The sequence below is a fragment of the Geotrypetes seraphini genome, chromosome 17, assembly GCF_902459505.1.
Source record: "Geotrypetes seraphini chromosome 17, aGeoSer1.1, whole genome shotgun sequence".
In the NCBI taxonomy this organism is placed as follows: Eukaryota; Metazoa; Chordata; class Amphibia; order Gymnophiona; family Dermophiidae; genus Geotrypetes; species Geotrypetes seraphini.
The window spans coordinates 16,883,006-16,904,273 of NC_047100.1; the positions used below are offsets into that span (position 1 = coordinate 16,883,006).

Below are 21,268 nucleotides of genomic sequence, written 5' to 3' on the forward strand. Positions count from 1 at the left end.
TCGCAGTCCTCTTTAGTCTGAGCACCACTAAATAGTTTGGTGTCGTCTGCAAATTTTATTATTTCGCACTTCGTCCCTGTTTCTATATCATTTATAAATATATTGAATAGCAGCGGTCTGAGCACCGACCCCTGCGGAACACCACTCGTTACCCTCCTCCAGTCCGAGTAGTGGCCCTTCACTCCTACCCACCAACCAATTCCTGATCCATCTATGTACGTCTCCTTCCACCCCATGGTTCTTCAGTTTCTGAAGTAGGCGTTCATGGGGTACCTTGTCAAAGGCTTTTTGGAAATCTAAATATACGATGTCTATGGGGTCCCCTTGGTCCATCCATTTGTTAATTCCTTTGAAGAAGTGTAGTAAGTTCGTTAGGTACGATCTCCCCTTGCAGAAGCCATGTTGGCTTGTGATTAGAAGTTTATTTCTTTCAAAATGCTCATCGATGCTGTCTTTTATCAGTGCTTCCGCCATTTTTCCCGGAACCGAGGTCAGACTCACCAGTCTGTAATTCCCCGGGTCACCTCTTGATCCCTTTTTAAAGATGAGCGTAAAATTGGCTATCTTCCAATCCTCTGAGATTACTCCTGTTTTCAGGGATAGATTGCAAACTTGCTGTAGTAGTTCTGCTATTTCCTCATTTAGTTCTTTCAGTACTCTAGGGTGGATTCCGTCCGGGCCCGGCGATTTGTCAGTTTTTAATTTTTCTAACTGCCTACGTACATCTTCAAGGCTTACTTCCATGGATATTAATTTATTTGTTTGGTCTCCTTTGAAGATTTGCTCAGGTTCCGGTATGTTGGATGTGTCCTCTTTTGTAAATACAGATGAAAAGAACATGTTTAGTCTTTCCGCCACTTCTCTCTCCTCCTTCACCACTCCCTTCCTGTCTCCGTCATCCAGCGGTCCCACCTCCTCCCTAGCCGGCTGCTTCCCTTTAACATATCTGAAGAACGGTTTAAAATTTCGGACTTCCTTGGCTAGCCTTTCTTCATATTCCTTTTTGGCTTTTCAAACCACACGGTGACATTCTTTTTGATACTTCCTGTGCTCTTTCCAATTCTCCTCAGTTTTGCCTTTTTTCCATTTCCTGAATGAATTCTTCTTATCACCTATCACTTTCTTCACTTTGGTTATCCACACCAGGTCTTTTATTTGATTCTTTTTGCACCCTTTTCTGAATCTTGAGATATGCAGATTTTACACCTCGATCACCAAATCCTTGAATAAAGACCAGGCTTGTTCTACAGACTGCCATTTCTTTGAGGTGTTCCTAAGTTTCTTCCTTATCATTACTCTCATCGCTTTGTAGTCTCCTTTCCCCCACCATCTTTTATTGTTCCACTCAGCACTGGTGCCAATCTTCTCCATTTTCCTCTCTCCCCCTGGGTTAAATATGACTGAGAAAGATTTACATAAAATTGAGGTAGTAATATATGCAAATCTCTCTCATGCATATTCATTAAGCATATCCTGAAACCTTAGCTGTTAGCAACCCTTGAAGAATGGGAGCAAATACCACTGGTTAGTGAGTGTCTTCCTACTACAATACATTATTTTAATATTGCATAATAGGCAATCAATGCATACAGGGCTTCTTTTACAAAGCTACAGTAGTGATTCCTGGTACAGCAAATGCAATGAAGCCCATAGGAATTGAATGGGCTTTATCATGTTTGCCATGAAAGAATTGCTACCATGGCTCTGTAAAAGGAACCTATAGTTCTGCACATGCAGAGAGAACTAAAGAAAGACCCAAAAGAAGCAAGATACACAAAATAACAGACTAAAAGGTAAACAAAAACAAAATTATGGATTTTACTCATGAAAAGCTTAAAATCACATAAGCAACTGAGCATCTAATCTTATGCTAAATAAAGCTCAGATTGTTTTAATAATATAAATGAGACACCACAGTCTTACCCATGTCTCACAATCATCATTTCATAAGTCTGAATAATTTTTGCAAGAAAAACCATCACAGGCTGGACATTATGCTTACAGCAGCATTCTTCAGCACAGTCCAGGAAAATCTGATGAGACAAACAAAAATATAAATATATTAATAATACTAATAGTATAAAGAATTATAAAAAAAAAAAATAATACTAACAGTAATAAATCTTGTTTTACAATGTAAGCTGCCTACGTCTAGTTACACCAATTGCATATCTTCATGAAGGTGATGAATAAATTCTTAATAAATAAATCACCTATTTAGAGAGGCAAAGTGGTAGAGACTATAAAAAAGAACAAAATGACCAAAAAAAATATAAGCATGGATTAATGAGAGAAAGCCAACATGGATTTGTCAAGGGAAATCTTGCATTACCAATCTACTACATTTGTTTGAAGGGGTGAATGAATATGTAGATAAAAATGAGCCAGTTGATGTTGTGTATTTGGATTTTCAAAAGGCATTTAACAAAGTACCTCATGAAAGACTTCTGAGAAAATTAGAAAGTCATAGGATAGAAGGTAATGTCCTATTATGGATTAAGAACTGGTTGAAAGACAGAAAACAGAGAGTAGGTTTTAATGGTAAATATTCTCAATGGAGAAGGGTAAATAGTGGAGTTCATAAAAACAAAAGCTGCAAATCAAAAAGTGAGAAAGTATAAAAGCCAATACACTTACGTGAAGGAGGAAAAGCCTCAGAACCCCATTACGGAAGAACCCTTCTCTAACTAGAGAGGATAAATAACGTCATCAGTACAAAAACCTCCTTATAATTAGTGTTAACGCTGATTCAAGTTTTCAAGTTTCAAGTTTTTATTAGGTTTTTATATACCGCCTATCAAGGTTATCTAAGCGGTTTTTATAATCAGTTACTCAATCATTTTCCCTATCTGTCCCGGTGGGCTCACAATCTATCTAACGTACCTGGGGCTATGGAGGACTCCTCAAAATGATGCCAAATGCGCACATAAACCCGAGAGGTAGAAAATCTCCGAGAACCCAAGAAGGTGGAGATCACCTTATCAGAATATCCTTTCTTACTTAGACATTCCCTTTCAAGAGCCAAGCCATAAGACAAAAGGGACCCGGATCGAACATGGGAATGGGATTTGAATTGGGGTGGCAAAACATTTTTGGGGTTGGTACTGGCCACCCTGTAGCAACGCCTATGCTTAGCAGACGATTGAAACAATAACTAGAGAGGGAATTATTATCCCCTGATGCACACCAAGATCCAAATAAAAGCTATCTTCTAAAGATGTAAAGACCAACATTTTAACTGGAAAAGTTGAATTGCTACTCAAATGTCAGGAAATACCTCAATTTGTTAGTCATCCTTACAAAAGGGGAAAAAAGCAAGTTACTTTAACAGCTGATGTAGAACCATGGTTAAGTTTTTAGGGAAAAACGTTTACAAATATACTCACTTTATAGTCTGCTTCTGGCAGAACAATCCCTGGAAATAAATCACTAGTTATACCATTGAAGAGAGGAATGTCATGGGACAAGAATTTAGGTTCATTCACATCCTTTATTGATCGAAGAAGCTAGAAGAAATACAAAATAAATGGATTGTACTAAACATATTATCATGTAACAAAAAGTACATAAATATTAACTAAGGGTAATATAAAGGACTACAAAAGTGACAAAACCAATAAAATATTCAATTGCAATATGTTCAGGTTAATGTTTAAACTTTGAGAATTTTAGAAAAATATATCTAGGCCTGTTCTTAAACATTCTTTTATGACTAGTTAATTATTTCCACTTTTTTGTATCAGTAAGGCAAAAACTCACCAGTATATCTTCATTCTCCTTTGGGTATTTCAGTTTCAGGTTACCAGCCGCCACTAACACTGCTTTAACTGCACGCATTCCATAGTCATAATGGAACTGTGAAGAAAGCTGCTCTGAACAAAGCCTGTAAGTCATTACTATCTTCACTGACAAAGGCTTAGCATTGAGAAACCCATATGAATAAAGAGATATCTCAGCTATAAGAGCATAGTTGGGAACCATCATGGCAACTGTTCGGAAAAGAACCTGACAAAAACAATACAAATGAATAAAATCACTCATACAAAATATATGCGATAGGAATTGTGATATGAATATGACTATGGAGAATCAAAACAAAAGCATCATTGGAGGTGGAATTTTAAGTTTTTTCCAACTCATAATTGCTAAAAATGTCTCAGTCTAGTCCTTTCACTATTAATTCCAGGCTGCTTTAAGATATATTTTAATGTAATGACTCAATATTTAATTGCCAAATGAATATCTTTAACAATGCAATTTCAGTAATATAATATTATGTAGGATAGGTTCCAATGTGCCATTAGAAAATGGCTATTCCTGATGGATACAAAACTTTATTCAATCCCTACCGTATGCAGTTACAGCACGACTATATTTCATATGCATTTTAATGAACTTTAAGTTTATTATTTTTTCCTATCATCAAACAGTTTTAAAGTTCATACTACACTGTTAATTCATAAAATAAAGCATTTATACTATTACAATTTTATTGAACTCTATCATCTTCTACATAAAAAGAGAATCAGGGATATATTTTTTTACCTAAAGTGTGTTATCAGTGTGCAATTTAACGCGCAGTAATCGTTAATGTGGGCCTGGGTAACAACTATTGCATGCTAAAAAAACAGCAAATGTGGTAAAAATTTCACACTAACTGCTTAATATATTGTGGGATGGGAACTGTGTGGGTTATGAGTGGAGAATGGGCATGAATATCACAGTGAGGTAAAGCACAGATACTTACCATAACAGGTGTTATCCAGGGCAGCTATTCTCACATGTGGGTGGGTGACATCATCCACAGAGCCAGGATGCGGACAGCCTCGCAAGCAGACTTGCTTAAAGAAACTCAGAAGTTTTGAGTCTGCCACACCGCGCATATGCGAGTGTTTTCCCGCCCAGTACAGGGCGCGTCTCCTCAATTCAGATAGCTAGCAGAGAAGCCAACCAGGGGAGGTGGGTGGGTTGTGAGAATAGCTGCCTGCTGTCCCTGGATAACACCTGTTATGGTAAGTATCTATGCTTTATCCCAGGACAAGCAGGCAGCCTATTCTCACATGTAAGTGACCTCTAAGCTAACCAGAATAGGATGGTGGGAGTGTTGGCAATTCAGGAGAATAAATTTTGTAATACTGCCTGGCCGAAATGGCCATCCCGTCTGAAGAAAACATCCAGACAATAATGAGGGATGAAAGTATGAACCGAGGACCAGGTGGCAGCTTTCAAATTTCCTCAATAGGAGTGGATCTGAGGAAAGCCACTGAAGCCGCAGTCCAGCCTGAGCATAGCAGAAAGAGATACAAGCAGCCATCCAGTTGGAGATGGTTCGCTTAGAAATCGGGTGTCCCAACTTGTTGGGGTTTTTTTTTTCAAATTCTTTATTCATTTTTTCATCTTACAAGTACACAATATTACATCATTTAAAACTTTTACACATCACTTGAATTTCTTTCTATTGTCATCGTAAATACATAAATTTATTCCCTCCCCACCCACCTTTCCCTCAAATATTTCAATCAAAAATATCATATAAATATTGTATTCTTATCTATTGATTAACCTTTAAATAGAATATTATACCATCCCCCTTCCCCCTATGTATAAATATACTGTCAGTGGAAAATGATGTCTACTCATTACAATAATTTGCCAATGGCCCCCAGATCTTTTTAAAATTATTATAATTCCCTTTCTGAAAAGCAATTATTCTTTCCATTTTGTAAATGTGGCACAACGAATTCCACCAGAATGTATAGCTAAGATTATTGTAATTTTTCCAATTACTGGAGATATGTTGCATGATGATGGTATGCTTAGAAATTGGATGTCCCAACTTGTTTTGATCAAAGGAGACAAAAAGTTGAGGAGCAGATCTGTGTGGTTTGGTGCGTTCTAGGTAGAAGGCCAAAGCATGCTTTCAGTCCAGGATATGACGAGCTGATTCTCTAGGATGAGAATGAGGCCTTGGAAAAAATACTGGAAGTACAATGGATTGGTTGAGATGAAATTCAGAAACTTTAGGTAAGAATTTAGGATGAGTACGGAGGACCACCTTGTCATGATGGAAAACTGTGAAAGGTGGATCAGCAACTAAAGCTTGCAGCTCACTGACTCTTTCAGCAGATGTGAGGGCAATGAGAAACACCACTTTCCACGTGAGATATTTCAGATGAGCCGTAGCCATTGATTCAAATGGAGGGTTCATCAATTGAGCAAGAACAACATTGAGATCCCAAACCATTGGAGGCAGTTTGAGAGGAAGTTTGACATTGAAAAGTCCTTTCATAAATCTGGAAATCACAGGATGAGCAGAAAGGGGTTTCCCTTCAATAGGCTGATGGAAAGCAACAATTACACTAAGATGAACTCGAATGGATATAGACTTGAGGCCAGAGGTAGATAAGTGCAGAAGATAATCCAAGACAGAAGACAAGGAGGTATCTCAAGGCTGCTTGTTATAAGAGATGCACCACATAGAAAATCTAGTCCATTTTTGGGGGTAGCATTGTCTAGTAGGATGGAACAGGTCGAGAAGGCTTAGAAGGAGCTGGCTTAGGATTTGGTCTGACGATGGAAGTAAAAGATCTCTCATGCTCAGACAACTTCTTGGTGGCAGCCTCTATAGATTCTTCAAAGAGGTCATTGCCTTCACAAAGAATATTGGCCAGACGATCCTGAATGTTGGGGTCCATATCAATAGTGCGAAGTTCCTTTGTTTTCAAGCGGATTTCCTGGGACATCAAGCCGCTTTGTGGTATAAATTATTATCTGTTTATGTGAATAAAAAAACAAAAAATGGTCTTAGAGACATTTGGAGTATTGAGATAAGGCAGCAAATTTCTTCATCTCAATGGCCACGAATTTGATCTTGGAGAATGAGATGTACAATGTCAGCATCTATGAGGCAAACTTGGTTCTTTTTGTTGCATAGAGCTTTTTGGACCCAGTTCGTTTACAAAAGTTAGATAGATCTAATTCTAATAAATGCTGGCATTGTAATCTGGAAGGAGGGATTTTGGATCATTTACTTTTTTACTGTCCCTGTATTAAATTATTTTGGAATTCAATTTGGACGCAGGTTAACCGTTTACTTGAAAATCATGTTGCTTTGTCTTATGATACTATTCTGTTCGGCTATGAGGAAAAAAAGTCAAATTTCATCTTATAACAACAAACTTCTATTAATAATGACAGGGGTGGCAATTCAGCACATTACGGCTAATTGGAAAAATTATACAAATCTTAATTATTCTTTTTGGTGGAATTCACTTTGTCACATCTTTAAAATGGAAAGACTGGCTATCTTAACATAGAAACATAGAAATTGACGGCAGAAAAGGGCCATAGCCCATCGAGTCTGCCCATACCAATGACCCGCTCCTTGATTCTTACTCTCCTAGAGATCCCACATGAATATCCCATTTTCTCTTGAAATCTACACATGGGTAGTTTATATTTGGGTTGGGATGGGGAATATGTATCATATGGAAATGGGAATATTGATAAAGAGGGGGGTATTTATTTTATCTTATAAGAATATTTGATTGTAAGTACAAGTGATTTGAGAAAAATTGTTTTATTATTTATAATTCATTATAATTATAATTTATATTTATAATTCACTTGATGTAAGAATCAAAAATGAATAAAGATTTATAAAAAAATAAAATAAAATGGAAAGAGCAATTGCTGTACAGAAAGGTAATTATAAAAACTTTATAAAGATCTGGGGGCCATTAGAGAATTATTGTAATCAATGAACATCGTTTTCCTTTCTGATGGATACATGTATTTTATTGGGGGAGGGGAGAAATTGGATGATTAATATTTTTATTTAATGATTGGATTTCTGTTGTATTATGAAAATTTCATTGAAGAATTGTTGGGTGGGGGAGAAAGGGTTATAATTTCTACTTTAATAGATTATATGTATAAGAATGTCAAGTGCTGTATATTTTATTAGTAATGTAATGTTTTAATATTAATCACTTGTTTGTCAGTTTTAAAATGAATAAAGAATTTTAAAACAAAAATAGTGCGAATCCAGGCAAGGCGGCGCATCGCTACTGAGAAAGCAGTGACTCTCGAGGAAAGCTCAAAGGCATCATAAGATGACTGAAGAAGGTGCAACCTGAGTTATGCCAATGCAGCAATGACTTGCTGGAACTCTAAAAGCCTGTGTTGACCAAGGTCTTTAGAAAACCCAGGGAGTATATCAATAAAATACTTGAAATAAGTAGTAAAGATAAAATTATAATTTAAAACCCTGGAGGCCATCATCGAATTTTGATAAAGACGACGGTCAAACTTGTCCAAGGTCCTGCCCTCTCTGCCAGGAGGTACGGTAGCATAGACCCTAGAAGGATGACTCCTCTTTAAGGAAGATTCCACAAGAAGGGACTGATGAGATAGTTAAGAGTTCTCAAAGCCCTTGCAATGTACAGTTCTATACCTCGATTCCAACTTGCCTGGAACAGCAGGGATGGCATAAGGAGTTTCCAGGTTTCGTTTGAAAGTTTGAGAAAAAAGTCTGTTCAGAGGAAGTTTGAGAGACTCCGCAGGAGGCCGGGGCAAACTCTAAGTACTCTAAATACTCCTTAGAGTACTTAGAACCAGAATCCAATTTAAGATCCAGGTCCTCAGCCATTTGACAGAGGAAAGAGGAAAAGGACAATTGATCCGCAAGAGGATGGCCTCGAGAGGGACTCGATGACCTCGAGGCGCCTCGAGTGGAAAAGGAAGGTGAGGCCTCTCTGGAGTATTGATATTCCAGTGAATAAACAGACTGGGACGAGGCACTGGGAGAAGCGGAGCCCTCAGGTTCTGCTACTGGTGTCCTGGATCGAGGAGTTGGAAGCCTCGAAGAGCTGGAAGGCCTGGACGAGGAAGGCTTCTCTCTGGAGGAGGACCTGCACTTCGATGAGTGCCTGACCGGCGATGAGAGTGCTGCCTGGAAGCAGGTCTCGTGCGAGGTCGAGGAGACTTCGCCCTGTGCCTCGAAACGGGCAATGCCTTATGTGAGGATATAGAGCTGGAAGCTGTAGATCGAAGATCCATAGACTCTGTAGTCTGGATCGAGGTGGAACACTGGCAGCGGTGGTTCAAGGACATTGCTATAGCAGCCAAGCCTGTAAAAGAGAGCTAAGGCTCCTTCAGAGGATATATTAATAAAGGACAAATGACTGAGACTGAGGGGTGTAAGATGTATCTTGTGCTTTAAACTTTGACTCCGCCCGACGCCGTGCAAGCAGGAGGACTCTGCTCTCCCTTAGAGCCCCTGCCGCTCCAGCAACCGCGGATCACCGAACGCAGACCGACTTCTGAGTCGGACTTTTTCTTCAGCCCTTGAGGGCCACCGAAAGCCTCCCCCACCCAGCGACTTCCTAGGCAGAGGAAGGAGGAAGTTTCTGCCATCTTGTCCCTCCTTCCTCCGCCCGACGCCGTGCAAGCAGGAGGACTCTGCTCTCCCTTAGAGCCCCTGCCGCTCCAGCAACCGCGGATCACCGAACGCAGACCGACTTCTGAGTCGGACTTTTTCTTCAGCCCTTGAGGGCCACCGAAAGCCTCCCCCACCCAGCGACTTCCTAGGCAGAGGAAGGAGGAAGTTTCTGCCATCTTGTCCCTCCTTCCTCCGCCCGACGCCGTGCAAGCAGGAGGACTCTGCTCTCCCTTAGAGCCCCTGCCGCTCCAGCAACCGCGGATCACCGAACGCAGACCGACTTCTGAGTCGGACTTTTTCTTCAGCCCTTGAGGGCCACCGAAAGCCTCCCCCACCCAGCGACTTCCTAGGCAGAGGAAGGAGGAAGTTTCTGCCATCTTGTCCCTCCTTCCTCCGCCCGACGCCGTGCAAGCAGGAGGACTCTGCTCTCCCTTAGAGCCCCTGCCGCTCCAGCAACCGCGGATCACCGAACGCAGACCGACTTCTGAGTCGGACTTTTTCTTCAGCCCTTGAGGGCCACCGAAAGCCTCCCCCACCCAGCGACTTCCTAGGCAGAGGAAGGAGGAAGTTTCTGCCATCTTGTCCCTCCTTCCTCCGCCCGACGCCGTGCAAGCAGGAGGACTCAGCTCTCTCTTAAAGCCCCTGCCTCTCAAACCACCTCTCCAGCGAATTCTGAACACAACCCATACATCCACTCTCACAACCAACTCAAATAACTACCAAACCGCAATCCTCACAAATTTAAAAAAAAAAAAAAAAAAAATAATGGCACTGCGTACACACAACCTCATTCTTGCCCTCATACTAATTGCCACATTTATAGCAAAATGGAAAACCACAGGCTACCAAATACAAACCATCCCTATCCTAACAACAACACACAGACCTGTTCAACATACCAGAAAACTGCACACCACTAGAACACTAACTCCATGCCCACTATCCAGCCAAGCCAGCATCCCCACCATCTGGGGAAAAAGACCCCCACCAAAACCTAACTCAAACACACAAAAATACCAAACCTCACCAAGAACTATCATCAATACAACCACTACACCAACCACAAAATACACTACAATTGCTTGCGCATATATGAACATCAGATCCGTAAGCCCAAAGGCAGAATTAATCAAAGATTGGCTGACCAAAGACAATCTAGGCTGTCTCTTCCTAACCGAAACATGGCTCACCTCTGAGTCAGATCCAAGCATCACAGAATTCTGCCCCAAAGGATATAAACTTGAAGTAGTATGTCGAGAAAACAGAAGAGGAGGAGGTCTAGCAATCATAACAAAAAACAATCTCAACATCGACGTACTAACCAAGCACTCCACCCCTTATCTTGATCTGCTAGCCTGCCAAATATCTGACAAATCACTCAATGGAAATCTGAACTGTCTTATTTGCTACATTACACCAGGTAAATGGAATACTTCAAAACAAGAACTTGAAGAATTCATCTTCCAGAACTCACTCTCCTCCACACATAACTTGATCCTCGGAGACTTAAATCTCCACTTAGAAGATCAATCATCCAAACAAACAACAGATATACTCTCATACCTCAACACTTTATCCTATCAAATTCTCAACCCAGAACCCACACACGAAAAAGGTCATCAACTTGATATAGCAGCTTACTCATCTCCAAATCAAAACACACAAAACATCTACATCTCAAACGGGTCCTGGCACCCTACTCTATGGTCAGACCATTTCAAATATTCATTCACTATCAATTGGGCTCAAAATAACAACAAACCCACCCCAAAGAAAACACTCATCAAATTCAGACCGAAAATAGAACCTCACACATTCTGGAACACAGTCGACCCCGAAATCGACCCCAACAACCCCAAAGAATTCATAAACAGCTGGAGGACCCTCAGTGAATCCACACTAAACGAACTTGCTCCAATAAAAAACAAAAACAAAATAGACAGACCATCTAATAAATGGTTCGACAACGAACTTCTACAACTAAAAAGAAAATGCAGACAATTAGAAAGGTCATGGAAAAAACAAAAACACAACAACATCAAAGATGAATGGAAAATCCTAATCAAACAATACAATACCAAACTGAAGGAAAAACGAAAAAACTACTACTCCAAACTCATCAGCACAGAAAAACCAGACACAAGAATACTTTTTGACATCTTAAGAAATCTCACCGATACCAAACCATTTCTCGCCACCCAAGGAAACCAAACACCCACAGCCACCCAATTAGCGGATCACTTCAAACGCAAAATCATCACAACCAGATCCACATTCAACAATTCAAGAATCAACATAGAAGAAATACGAATTAATCCCAAAACAGATGAAGCAATCCCAGCAGACAGGATATGGACAAACTTCCCAAAGATACAATGGTCAGACTTGAACAGGCTTTACAAAAAATACAGCAAATCCTCATGTGACTTGAACAACTGTCCCTCATACTTACTAGCAACAGCTTCCACCAAATTTAAAGCTTGCCTCACACTATGGCTTCAAACAACACTAAGTGAAGGTCATTTCCCACCGGAATTAGGAGAAATCATAATTACACCTATCCTAAAAGATCCCAAAGGTCCTATAGATAATCCTGCAAACTATAGACCAATCGCTTCAATCCCTCTATACATTAAAATAACAGAAGGCCTTGTCGCACAACACCTCTCCAACTACCTTGAAGACCATCACATACTACATCCATCACAATCTGGATTCAGATCCAACCACAGCACAGAAACTCTATTGGTATCACTATTAGACATTGCCCGACAACACCTCAGCAAAGGAAACAAGCTGCTTCTCATTCAACTCGATCTCTCTGCGGCATTCGACCTAGTTGACCATCACACACTACTCCAGATATTAGACGCAATAGGAATTTCAGGTAATGTTCACAAATGGTTCCAAAGCTTCCTCAAAACACGAACATACAAAGTCAAATCAAAAGAGCACATATCCGACCCATGGTCAAACCCATGTGGAGTACCACAAGGATCACCATTATCACCCATATTATTTAACCTCTTCATAGCATCCCTAGGCATAACCCTAGACGCCCTAAACACAGTATCATTCAGCTACGCAGATGATATAACTATCCTCCTCCCCTTTAATATTCAAGACCCCTTATCCACAAACTACCTGAAAATGATAATGGAAACGGTAGAAAAATGGATGTCAAGTCATAAACTAAAACTGAACTCGGAGAAAACTAAATTCCTACTACTGGAAAGGGAAAAAAAACCTTCTCTCACAGAACTAGAAGTAAACACAATCAAGTACCCAATGCAAAGCACACTCAAAATCCTGGGAATCCTACTAGACAGAAATTGCACAATGCAGTCTCAAATCCACAAAATCATCCAAAGAGCATTCTTCACAATACGTAACCTAAGAAAAATAAGAAAATTCTTCAACAAAGATCAATACAAGATATTAGTACAATCCCTAGTACTGAGTATTGTAGACTACTGTAACAGCCTATACCTACCATGCCCAAATTACATGATAAAACAACTGCAGACAGTTCAGAACACGGCCCTCAGAATCATCTACTCACTGGGCAAATACGACCACATCACCAAAGCATACTTAGACTCACACTGGCTACCAATAAAAGCAAGATCTCAGTTCAAATTCTACTGTCTACTATACAAGGTAATACATGGAACAGCACCCAGCTACCTAAACAACAGACTACACCGTAACCTCTCACACAGATCAAGGAGAACCCAGAGCCTATTCACTCACCCCCCTCTCAAAGGAACACGACGAAAGAAACTATATGACAGCCTTTTAGCGACACAGGCAGCAAAGATCGATACTACCATCACCAATCTACTGACCAAATCAATAGACATTAAAGCATTCCGAAAAGAAATCAAAACTCATCTCTTCAAAAAACACTTCCCATCATCATAACCTCACAAAAGTTTAAGATAATGCTCTCATGACTACCCAAACACCACCACCAGCAACACCCAAATCCGAACAGTATTATCTCTACTCGTCTAAACAACAGAATCCGGACAATATTATCTCTATTCGTCTAAACAACCTATCACTATCTACTATCTACTACCAATTTATCCTGGAAAAGTCCAGAACAACAATTGTAACTTAACGCATTCTTGTTTATATGTACTGCAATGCTACTGGAAATGTCCAGTCTTCTAACATGTAATCCGCTTAGAACCGCAAGGCACAAGCGGAATAGAAATCACTTATGTAATGTAATGTAATGTAATGTATCTCGAAGCACTCCCAAAGACTCGGCTCCTTGTATGGAGTGTGAGGATTCCAGACGAGACACTTGCAAAGACTTGACTCCTTGCATAGAGTGTGAAGATTCCAGACCAGACACTTGCAAAGACTGGACTCTTTGCATAGTGTGTGTGGATTCAGCTTGAGGCACAGGCATGGAGTCGACCTCTTGTGAGATTGCTGAGTGCCTAGGCTGGACTGCAGGAAGCAGAGTCGAGGCAGGACTATATTTATTCAGTAACTGAACAAATTCCCGCTCCAAACTGGTCTGGATAGTAGCCTGCAATTGTGGATCCGAGTCTGAAACTGGACTACTTGCTGAGGCTAAAGGCTCCAAGGACAAAGAGGAAGAATGCTTCAACTTGGAGGAATGATGTTTAGGTAGCTTGAGAACCACTGCTGGAACTGTCTGCTGAGGTATCTGACCTGAGGGAAGCTCAGGAGACTTGGCAGATTTACTCGAGATCGAGGACATTCTAAACGAGAAAGGTCTGATGAGAGTCGAAGTTAAAGTTGTAGAGGCAGGAGGAAACCCCACAGCAGGCCTGACCGAGTCGGAGGTCGAGGTCAAGGGTGTAGCAGGGGTTTCCATACCGAAAATCTTCTCCATTTGAACTTGACGACATTTGAGGACTTGAGGTTGAAGGGTAGCACAGCGAACGCACGACTCCGGACAATAGTCAGGCCCCAGACACTGAAGGTACCAGCAGTATGGGTCAGCGAGGGAGATTGCACGCTGGCACTGGCTACATTTTTTGAAGCCTGTGATCGGCTGGGACATAGAAGGAAAAATAGCCGCCGCAAAGTCGAAGCCCGCAGGCTGAGGGTGTGTGACAGGCCCCACCGTCACTCAACAAAAAAAATTAAATTAAAAAAAATTTTTTTTTTAAAACAATGACCAAAAGAAAAGCACAGCGACACGGTAATAAAAAAATAAAACACAAGCCGCGGTGAGAGAAGGCACGAAGCGAACTAAGTTCAGCACAGAGCGTCAAAGACGGACTTCTCGGCTCCGTGGAAAACTGAGAACTGAGGAGACGCGCCCTGTGCTGGGCGGGAATGCACTCGCGCATGCGCGGTGTGGCAGACTCAAAACTTCTGAGTTTCTTCAAGAAAGTCTGCTTGCGAGGCAGTCTGCATCCGAGCTCCATGGATGACATCACCCACCCACATGTGAGAATAGGCTGCCTGCTTGTCCTGGGATAATACATAGTACTTTACCGTATGCTGTTATGGCTGCACACAAGCTCAGATGAACCAAATGCCTCCTCAAAGGCAGACATTAAGTACAATCATGGTACCAGCAGAAATGCATCTGCTGCAGTAAGAAAATAATTCTATTCCCTGCTCCAGTAACCTTTCCCATCCTCTACAGCAGGGCTTTCCAACATGGGGTGCCCGCAACCCCAGGGAGTGTGAGATGGAATTTCAGGGAGTATGACAGAGTGGCTTGAATCCCTTCGTGACGAGTCATCACTCAGCCAGTTGCCAATGTGCCTTGAGCAGTGGTAGTAGGTGGTTGTGATATTACTTTTGTAGGCAGTGCAAACAATAATCAAACATTTCCTAGGGGTGTGGGTATATAAAAGGCTGAGAGCCACTTTTCTATAGGCTGATAACCCCATCAGCATCCATCTCTGAATGGCTGATCCTTCATTCCAGCATCCCACCCAACTCCCAACCAGTATGAACACTGTTCCCTCCCTTCAAACTCAATAAGTATCAGCATGAATTCCCCTTCCTCCCACCAACCTTGATCAGCATCAGCACGAACCCTGCTCTCTTCAACCAATCCCAATCAGTACCAGCATGATCCCTCCTCTTCCTTTTGAAGAGGCATCTGACTCCATTCCCTAGCACTTACCAGTGGTTTCCTTAGTGGGTTAATAGTGGCACCGAAGCAATCCCCAGATGTTCCTGCTCTGTTTCTGCCTAAAATCAAAATGTCAGCTCTGACCCCTAGTGGTGGCTTCATGATACTACAGTTAAGAATCCTTATTTGGCAGCTTGCTCCTTAGTAGTGGTATCACAACACTACTACTAAATTTCAGACTTGCCATTCTGAACACAGGTGGCAAGAAGGCAGGAACATCAGGAACTGTTCCTTCCCTATCCCTAATCTGCCAGAGTACATGCTGTTGAGAGGATGGTAGCGAAGTTGAATAATGCCAGTATTGATCAGGGTTAACAGAAGGAAGCAAGTACCTGCTAGTACTGATTGAGATTGGTGGGAGTGATGGAGATTTGGGCTGATACTGATCAGGTTTAACGACAGTGAGGGGGGAGGGGGGCAGCTCAGGATGGTACTGCTCAGGATGGTAAGTATAAAAATTTACTACATTTTAGTAGAAATGTCCTTCAGTAAATGTAAACAAATGGGTTAAAAGAAGTTACATACAATATTATTCACATACTTTAGGCTACCAATGTAATCTGTTGTTCTGTATGAGACAGTTCCTAAAGTATCTGCAAAATCCTTCATTTGAGTAATACTTTCTTTATGTGCAATAGTCCTGCAACTACATTTTATCACTTTTGTGTTGTTTACCTTGAGGTTGTCTGGTAATTCAGATCGCCCTGCATAACCAGGATTCATTGTAATAGCAACAAAACAGTTGGGGTTGAGCTTCAATTCCGTTCCTTCAAAGTTGAACACTTCCAACTTCATCTGTATGGCTCTCTGAATGCACAAAATCTGCTGAGCCACTACAGAAAGCACTTCCAGCTCAATCCGATTAAATTCATCAAAACAGGCCCAAGCACCTGAAGAAGCCAAACCTTTGAAAAACTACAAGACACAATGGAAATACGGTAAGCCTACACACACTACACAGAATAACAACAAAAAATAAAATAAAATTGCTTACAGTTTTTATATGCTGAAAAAAAATTTTGTGTTCCAATATTTAGTAATATCCATGAGAGAGCTTTGCTCTTTTTAGTAATTAAACCTTTTATTGGGGGGGTAGGGGGGTAGGATGTGTTGATAGTATAACCAACTCTCATGTATTGAGGCTAAGGATTACTCCAGAGGCAGATACATAATCATTATAGTAAGGCCTATGGATCAGAAATTTTATTTACTGCATAATGAATGCAAAACAATGAAGTTACAAGTTCAGTCATTACAAGCTGTTGGGACAACCAATATAAGGAATAGTCTCAATAAGCATTCTAAAGTTAAATCACTGGAAAATTTACTTTGTGCAAGGAACTTGAGATTTCTTAATTTTCTCATAACATATTTAATTTCACCTCAATTTTAGTTTAAGAAGTTTCTAATAGAGTTTTTGAGGGTTCTGGATTCTGATAATTCTTTAGATAATTGTTCAAGCTGAAAGAGTTGTTGATTAACTGGAACTTCTTGGAGACATCAATTTGACTACCTTTCTGAAGTTTTTGCAAAATATCAGTTAGTCTGTTTCTCAGCTGAAGGAAAAGAAAAATATAATTTTTTGTGGTCAGCAGATTCAAGGTTTTTCTGAATGTGTTGTGCAATTCAGATGTGCAGGAAAATTTTCATGAGATGTTTGCAGCTCAAAAGGGGGAAAATTTCTTTACGGTGAACATGAGACCTATCAAAGGACACACAAAGAGCCTCTCCAGTGGGATTTAGGGGAGACTTTGGGGGAATGGAGGAGCTGGGAAGGAGGGGATTTTTTTTTTTTTTTTTTTAAATCTTTATTCCTTTTTATTTCTTTCAACAAGTGTACAGTATTATTACAATTAATTTACATAACACACTTGGCATTCTTAAATAATATTATTATACATGTTTTTATTCCCCCCCACCTCCCACCCTTTTCCATATCAATAAAATATTCCTTCCAAATTTATATATAATTATACATCCCTTTTTGATAATACAATTAATCTGACATGAAATCTGTCCCTCCCCCCATCCTTCTTCCTCAAACACTTTAAACATTTTATTATACCCAGTAATGCACAACAATAAATATCCCATCCTATTACATATATCTCCTTATTTTTCATAACAACATATTTCCAATATTTTTCCCTCCCTATCCCATCCCATTTCTATATATTATCCCCTAAGGAAAAAGAATAAACTTTACTTGTTATAATATTCAATTAATGGCCTCCACACCTCTTGAAATCTTTTAAAATACCCTCTCTGTATCGCAAGAAATCTTTCCATCTTATACATATGACAAACTGAGTTCCACCAAAAATTACAATTCAATCTAGAACAGTCTTTCCAATTAGTTGTTATCTGTTGAATTCCCATTCCCGTAAGAATCAACAATAATTTATTGTTTGCTGCAGATATTTGGCATTTGGCCCTCATACACATTCCAAAAATCACTGTGTCATAGGATAAAGCCACATGACTCTCCATCAACATATTAACTTGATCCCATATTGAATACATGGACAATACTGAATACATGGACAATAAAATAAAAGATGGTCTAGAGTTCCAACTTCAATTTTACAATGCCAGCATCTATTAGACTTAGAGCAATCTAATTTTTGTAATCTAGTAGGGGTCCAGAATGCTCTATGCAACAAAAAAAAACCATGTTTGCCTAATAGATGCTGACATCGTACCTTTAATTCTCCAAGACCAAATACGTGGCCATTGAGATGCATTAATCTGATGCTTAATCTCAATGCTCCAAATATCTCTTAATCCATTTTTAGGCTTCTTATTCAAATAATTAGATATAATTTTATACCACTTTGCGGCCTGATGACCCAGAAAATCTGCCTGGAAACATAAGAATTCTAAGCTGTAATGATCATTTAAAGATTTCCATTCAGGGAACCCCACCTGAATAGCCTGCTTCAATTGCAACCACTTATAACTTTGTTTTTTATTCAGACCATATTTATGTTGCAATTGTGAAAATTCAAGCATCTTACCATTATCAATTACTTCCGTTAATGATCTTATACCTGCTTTAATCCAATCTTTCCAGACAACCTTAAACCCGCCTATTTGTATCTTGGAGTTTACCCAAATAGTCTGTTGTTTCGATTTTAAAATAGAATCAGTAGTTAATTTGTCTACAAATCTTAATGTTTTCCAAGTATCCATTAATACTCTATTGTCCTTACGTATTCTAGGCACTTTTATACCAAGCAAAAGATCAAGCCTAAGTGGAAAGATAAGTGATCTCTCCATCCTTAACCACTCTGGTAATTGTTCCAAAAGCTCTGGGAGGACCCAATACATACCTTGGCGCATGATATAGGCCTGATGATACCTATAAAAATTGGGAAAATTTACCCCACCCTCCTCAATTGGTCTTTGCAAAGACACTAAAGCCACTCTTGCAATTTTACCCAGCCAAATAAATTTAACCAGAATACTATTTAATTTTTTATAGAAAGACCCCTGAAAAAACACTGGTATCATTCCCAATTGATAGCAAACCACAGGCAAAATCATCATTTTAACAGTTTGTACTCTTCCCCACCAGGACAAATGTAAAGGATTCCATTGCTCACACAACTCTGTAACTTTTTGTAATAAAAATTTTTCATTTATTCTCATTGTCTCTTCAAGTGTTTTATTCAGCCAAATACCTAAGTACTTTATTCCATCCTCTTTCCATATAAAAGGGAAAGAATCAAGTATACCTTTTGTACAATGCACATTTAAAGGTAAAATCTCTGATTTAGTCCAATTTATTTTGTATCCTGAGAATTTTCCAAATGTATCTATGACCTTCAGTAGACATGGGATTGTTGTTTCCGGATTCCTCAAATGAAGCAAGATGTCATCTGCATAAGCAGATACTTTATATTCCACTCCAGCACATGGAGTACCCTGTATGTCCTTTGCCTGTCGAATAGCTAATAATAAGGGTTCAAGAACTATATCAAAGAGCAAAGGAGATAATGGACAACCTTGTCTAACTCCCCTCTGCAACTTAAAAGCATCCGAAAAATTATTATTTATATATAAGCGAGCAGTTGGGGAGCTGTACAATGCTTGTATCATTTGTATAAATCTGGATCCAATACCAAACCATTCCATAGCTTGATACATGAAACTCCATTCTACATGATCAAAAGCCTTCTCAGCATCTAGTGAAACCGAAAAAGCCGGATCATTAATTTGTTTTGTTAAATAATACATCTGAAATGCCAGTCTAGTATTATTAGAAGAGTGTCTTTGAGCAACAAATCCAGTTTGATTCATTCCTATTATATGCGGAAGAGCTTTAGCCAATCTTAATGCTAAAATCTTAGCTAATAATTTACCATCTACATTTATTAAAGATATAGGCCTGTAGTTTGAAACCAATGTTGGATCTTTATTTGGCTCTCCAGTGGGATTTAGGGGAGACTTTGGGAGAATAGAGGGGCTGGGAAGGAGGGGATTTTGTTGGTTTTTCAAACATAAAAGTATATTATTTATCATTTGTATTTTTTACTGCTATAAAAAAATGTCTGATGGGATACAAGGGTTCCAGATTCACAGCAGAAGGTAAAGTAGATTAGCAAAACATATTCATAGATTTCAGTCCCTTTGTCTATTGCTATCCCTACAGGGAGTGTCATGCCCCTATGTTATGTGGGCATTTGCTCAGTTGATGTTAATTTAGATGTGTATTGGTTATGGGTGCTCTGTGGACTCAACAATCCATAACCAATACACATCTAAACAAACATCAACTGAGCAAAAGCCCACATAACATGGGGGCATAACAATACTAGTACAATATAAATTCGAATTTACCTTTCCCATTGCTATATAATCCAGACCATCAGAACAGTTGAAGACAACACACTGCACAGCAAGAGCCTTGGCTAAATCCTTTGTGGTTTCTGTTTTACCAGTACCTGCAGGACCTTCTGGTGCTCCACCAAGATTTAAAAAAAAGGCTCCAATCTATAAAATAGGAACAAAACAATATTTCATTATTGTCATGTTTAACTGATTTTATTACTGTGTATATCCAAGTTTCCAAGTTTATTTACAGTTTGATATACCAACCATCAAACAAATATCTGGACGGTTTACAATTGCTAAAATTGGAGTTTAAAAAAGAGAAATAATAATAATTAAAAAATTAAAATAGGGCAACAAAGGCCGTACAAAGACAAAGATACAGACAAAGTTGATACAATAGGCACTGGGGGTGGGGAAGATTCAAAATTACATCGAAGTCAAAATGAAAATAAATGGGAGGTAGAAAGGGGAAAGGTGAGAGAATGAATAGAGAAGGGGAGGGAGGGGGTCACTTCTTAAAACGGTTCTCTTTAATAGTTAAAGATGGAAGGAGAAGGATCTTATCCTGAATTTTGGTATGCATCTTGAAATAAAAAGGTTTTTAGTTTGGTTTTGAATTTGTCGAGTAAGTTTTCTGATCAAAGGTGAGATGGCATTGCATTCCAGAGGGAGGGGGCTGTGACCGAGAAGATAGTGTTTCGAGTCAGCAGTGTTTCAAATGACAGAACAGTCAGCAGATTTTGATCAGCAGATCTCAGGGCCCGAAGAGAAGCATAAGGAATGAGATATTTATCAAGGAATGATGGTGAGTGCGCAAGTTTAATCTTAAATACTAATAGGAGAATTTTATA

General features: G+C 39.6%; 1 protein-coding gene across 2 annotated transcripts in view; it reads right to left on the reverse strand.

The window, feature by feature from the left end:
• Positions 1-21,268, reverse strand: part of DNAH12 (dynein axonemal heavy chain 12) — a 451,362-nt gene that overhangs the window by 256,037 nt on the left and 174,057 nt on the right. For both annotated transcript variants that reach the window (XM_033925718.1, XM_033925717.1), the window contains exons 26-30: positions 20,424-20,576; positions 16,257-16,496; positions 3,760-4,005; positions 3,387-3,506; positions 1,924-2,033 (exon numbers count right to left, since the gene is read on the reverse strand). In XM_033925718.1, the coding sequence (XP_033781609.1) occupies positions 1,924-2,033; positions 3,387-3,506; positions 3,760-4,005; positions 16,257-16,496; positions 20,424-20,576 (869 nt within the window). The remainder of the gene's footprint in view (positions 1-1,923; positions 2,034-3,386; positions 3,507-3,759; positions 4,006-16,256; positions 16,497-20,423; positions 20,577-21,268) is intronic.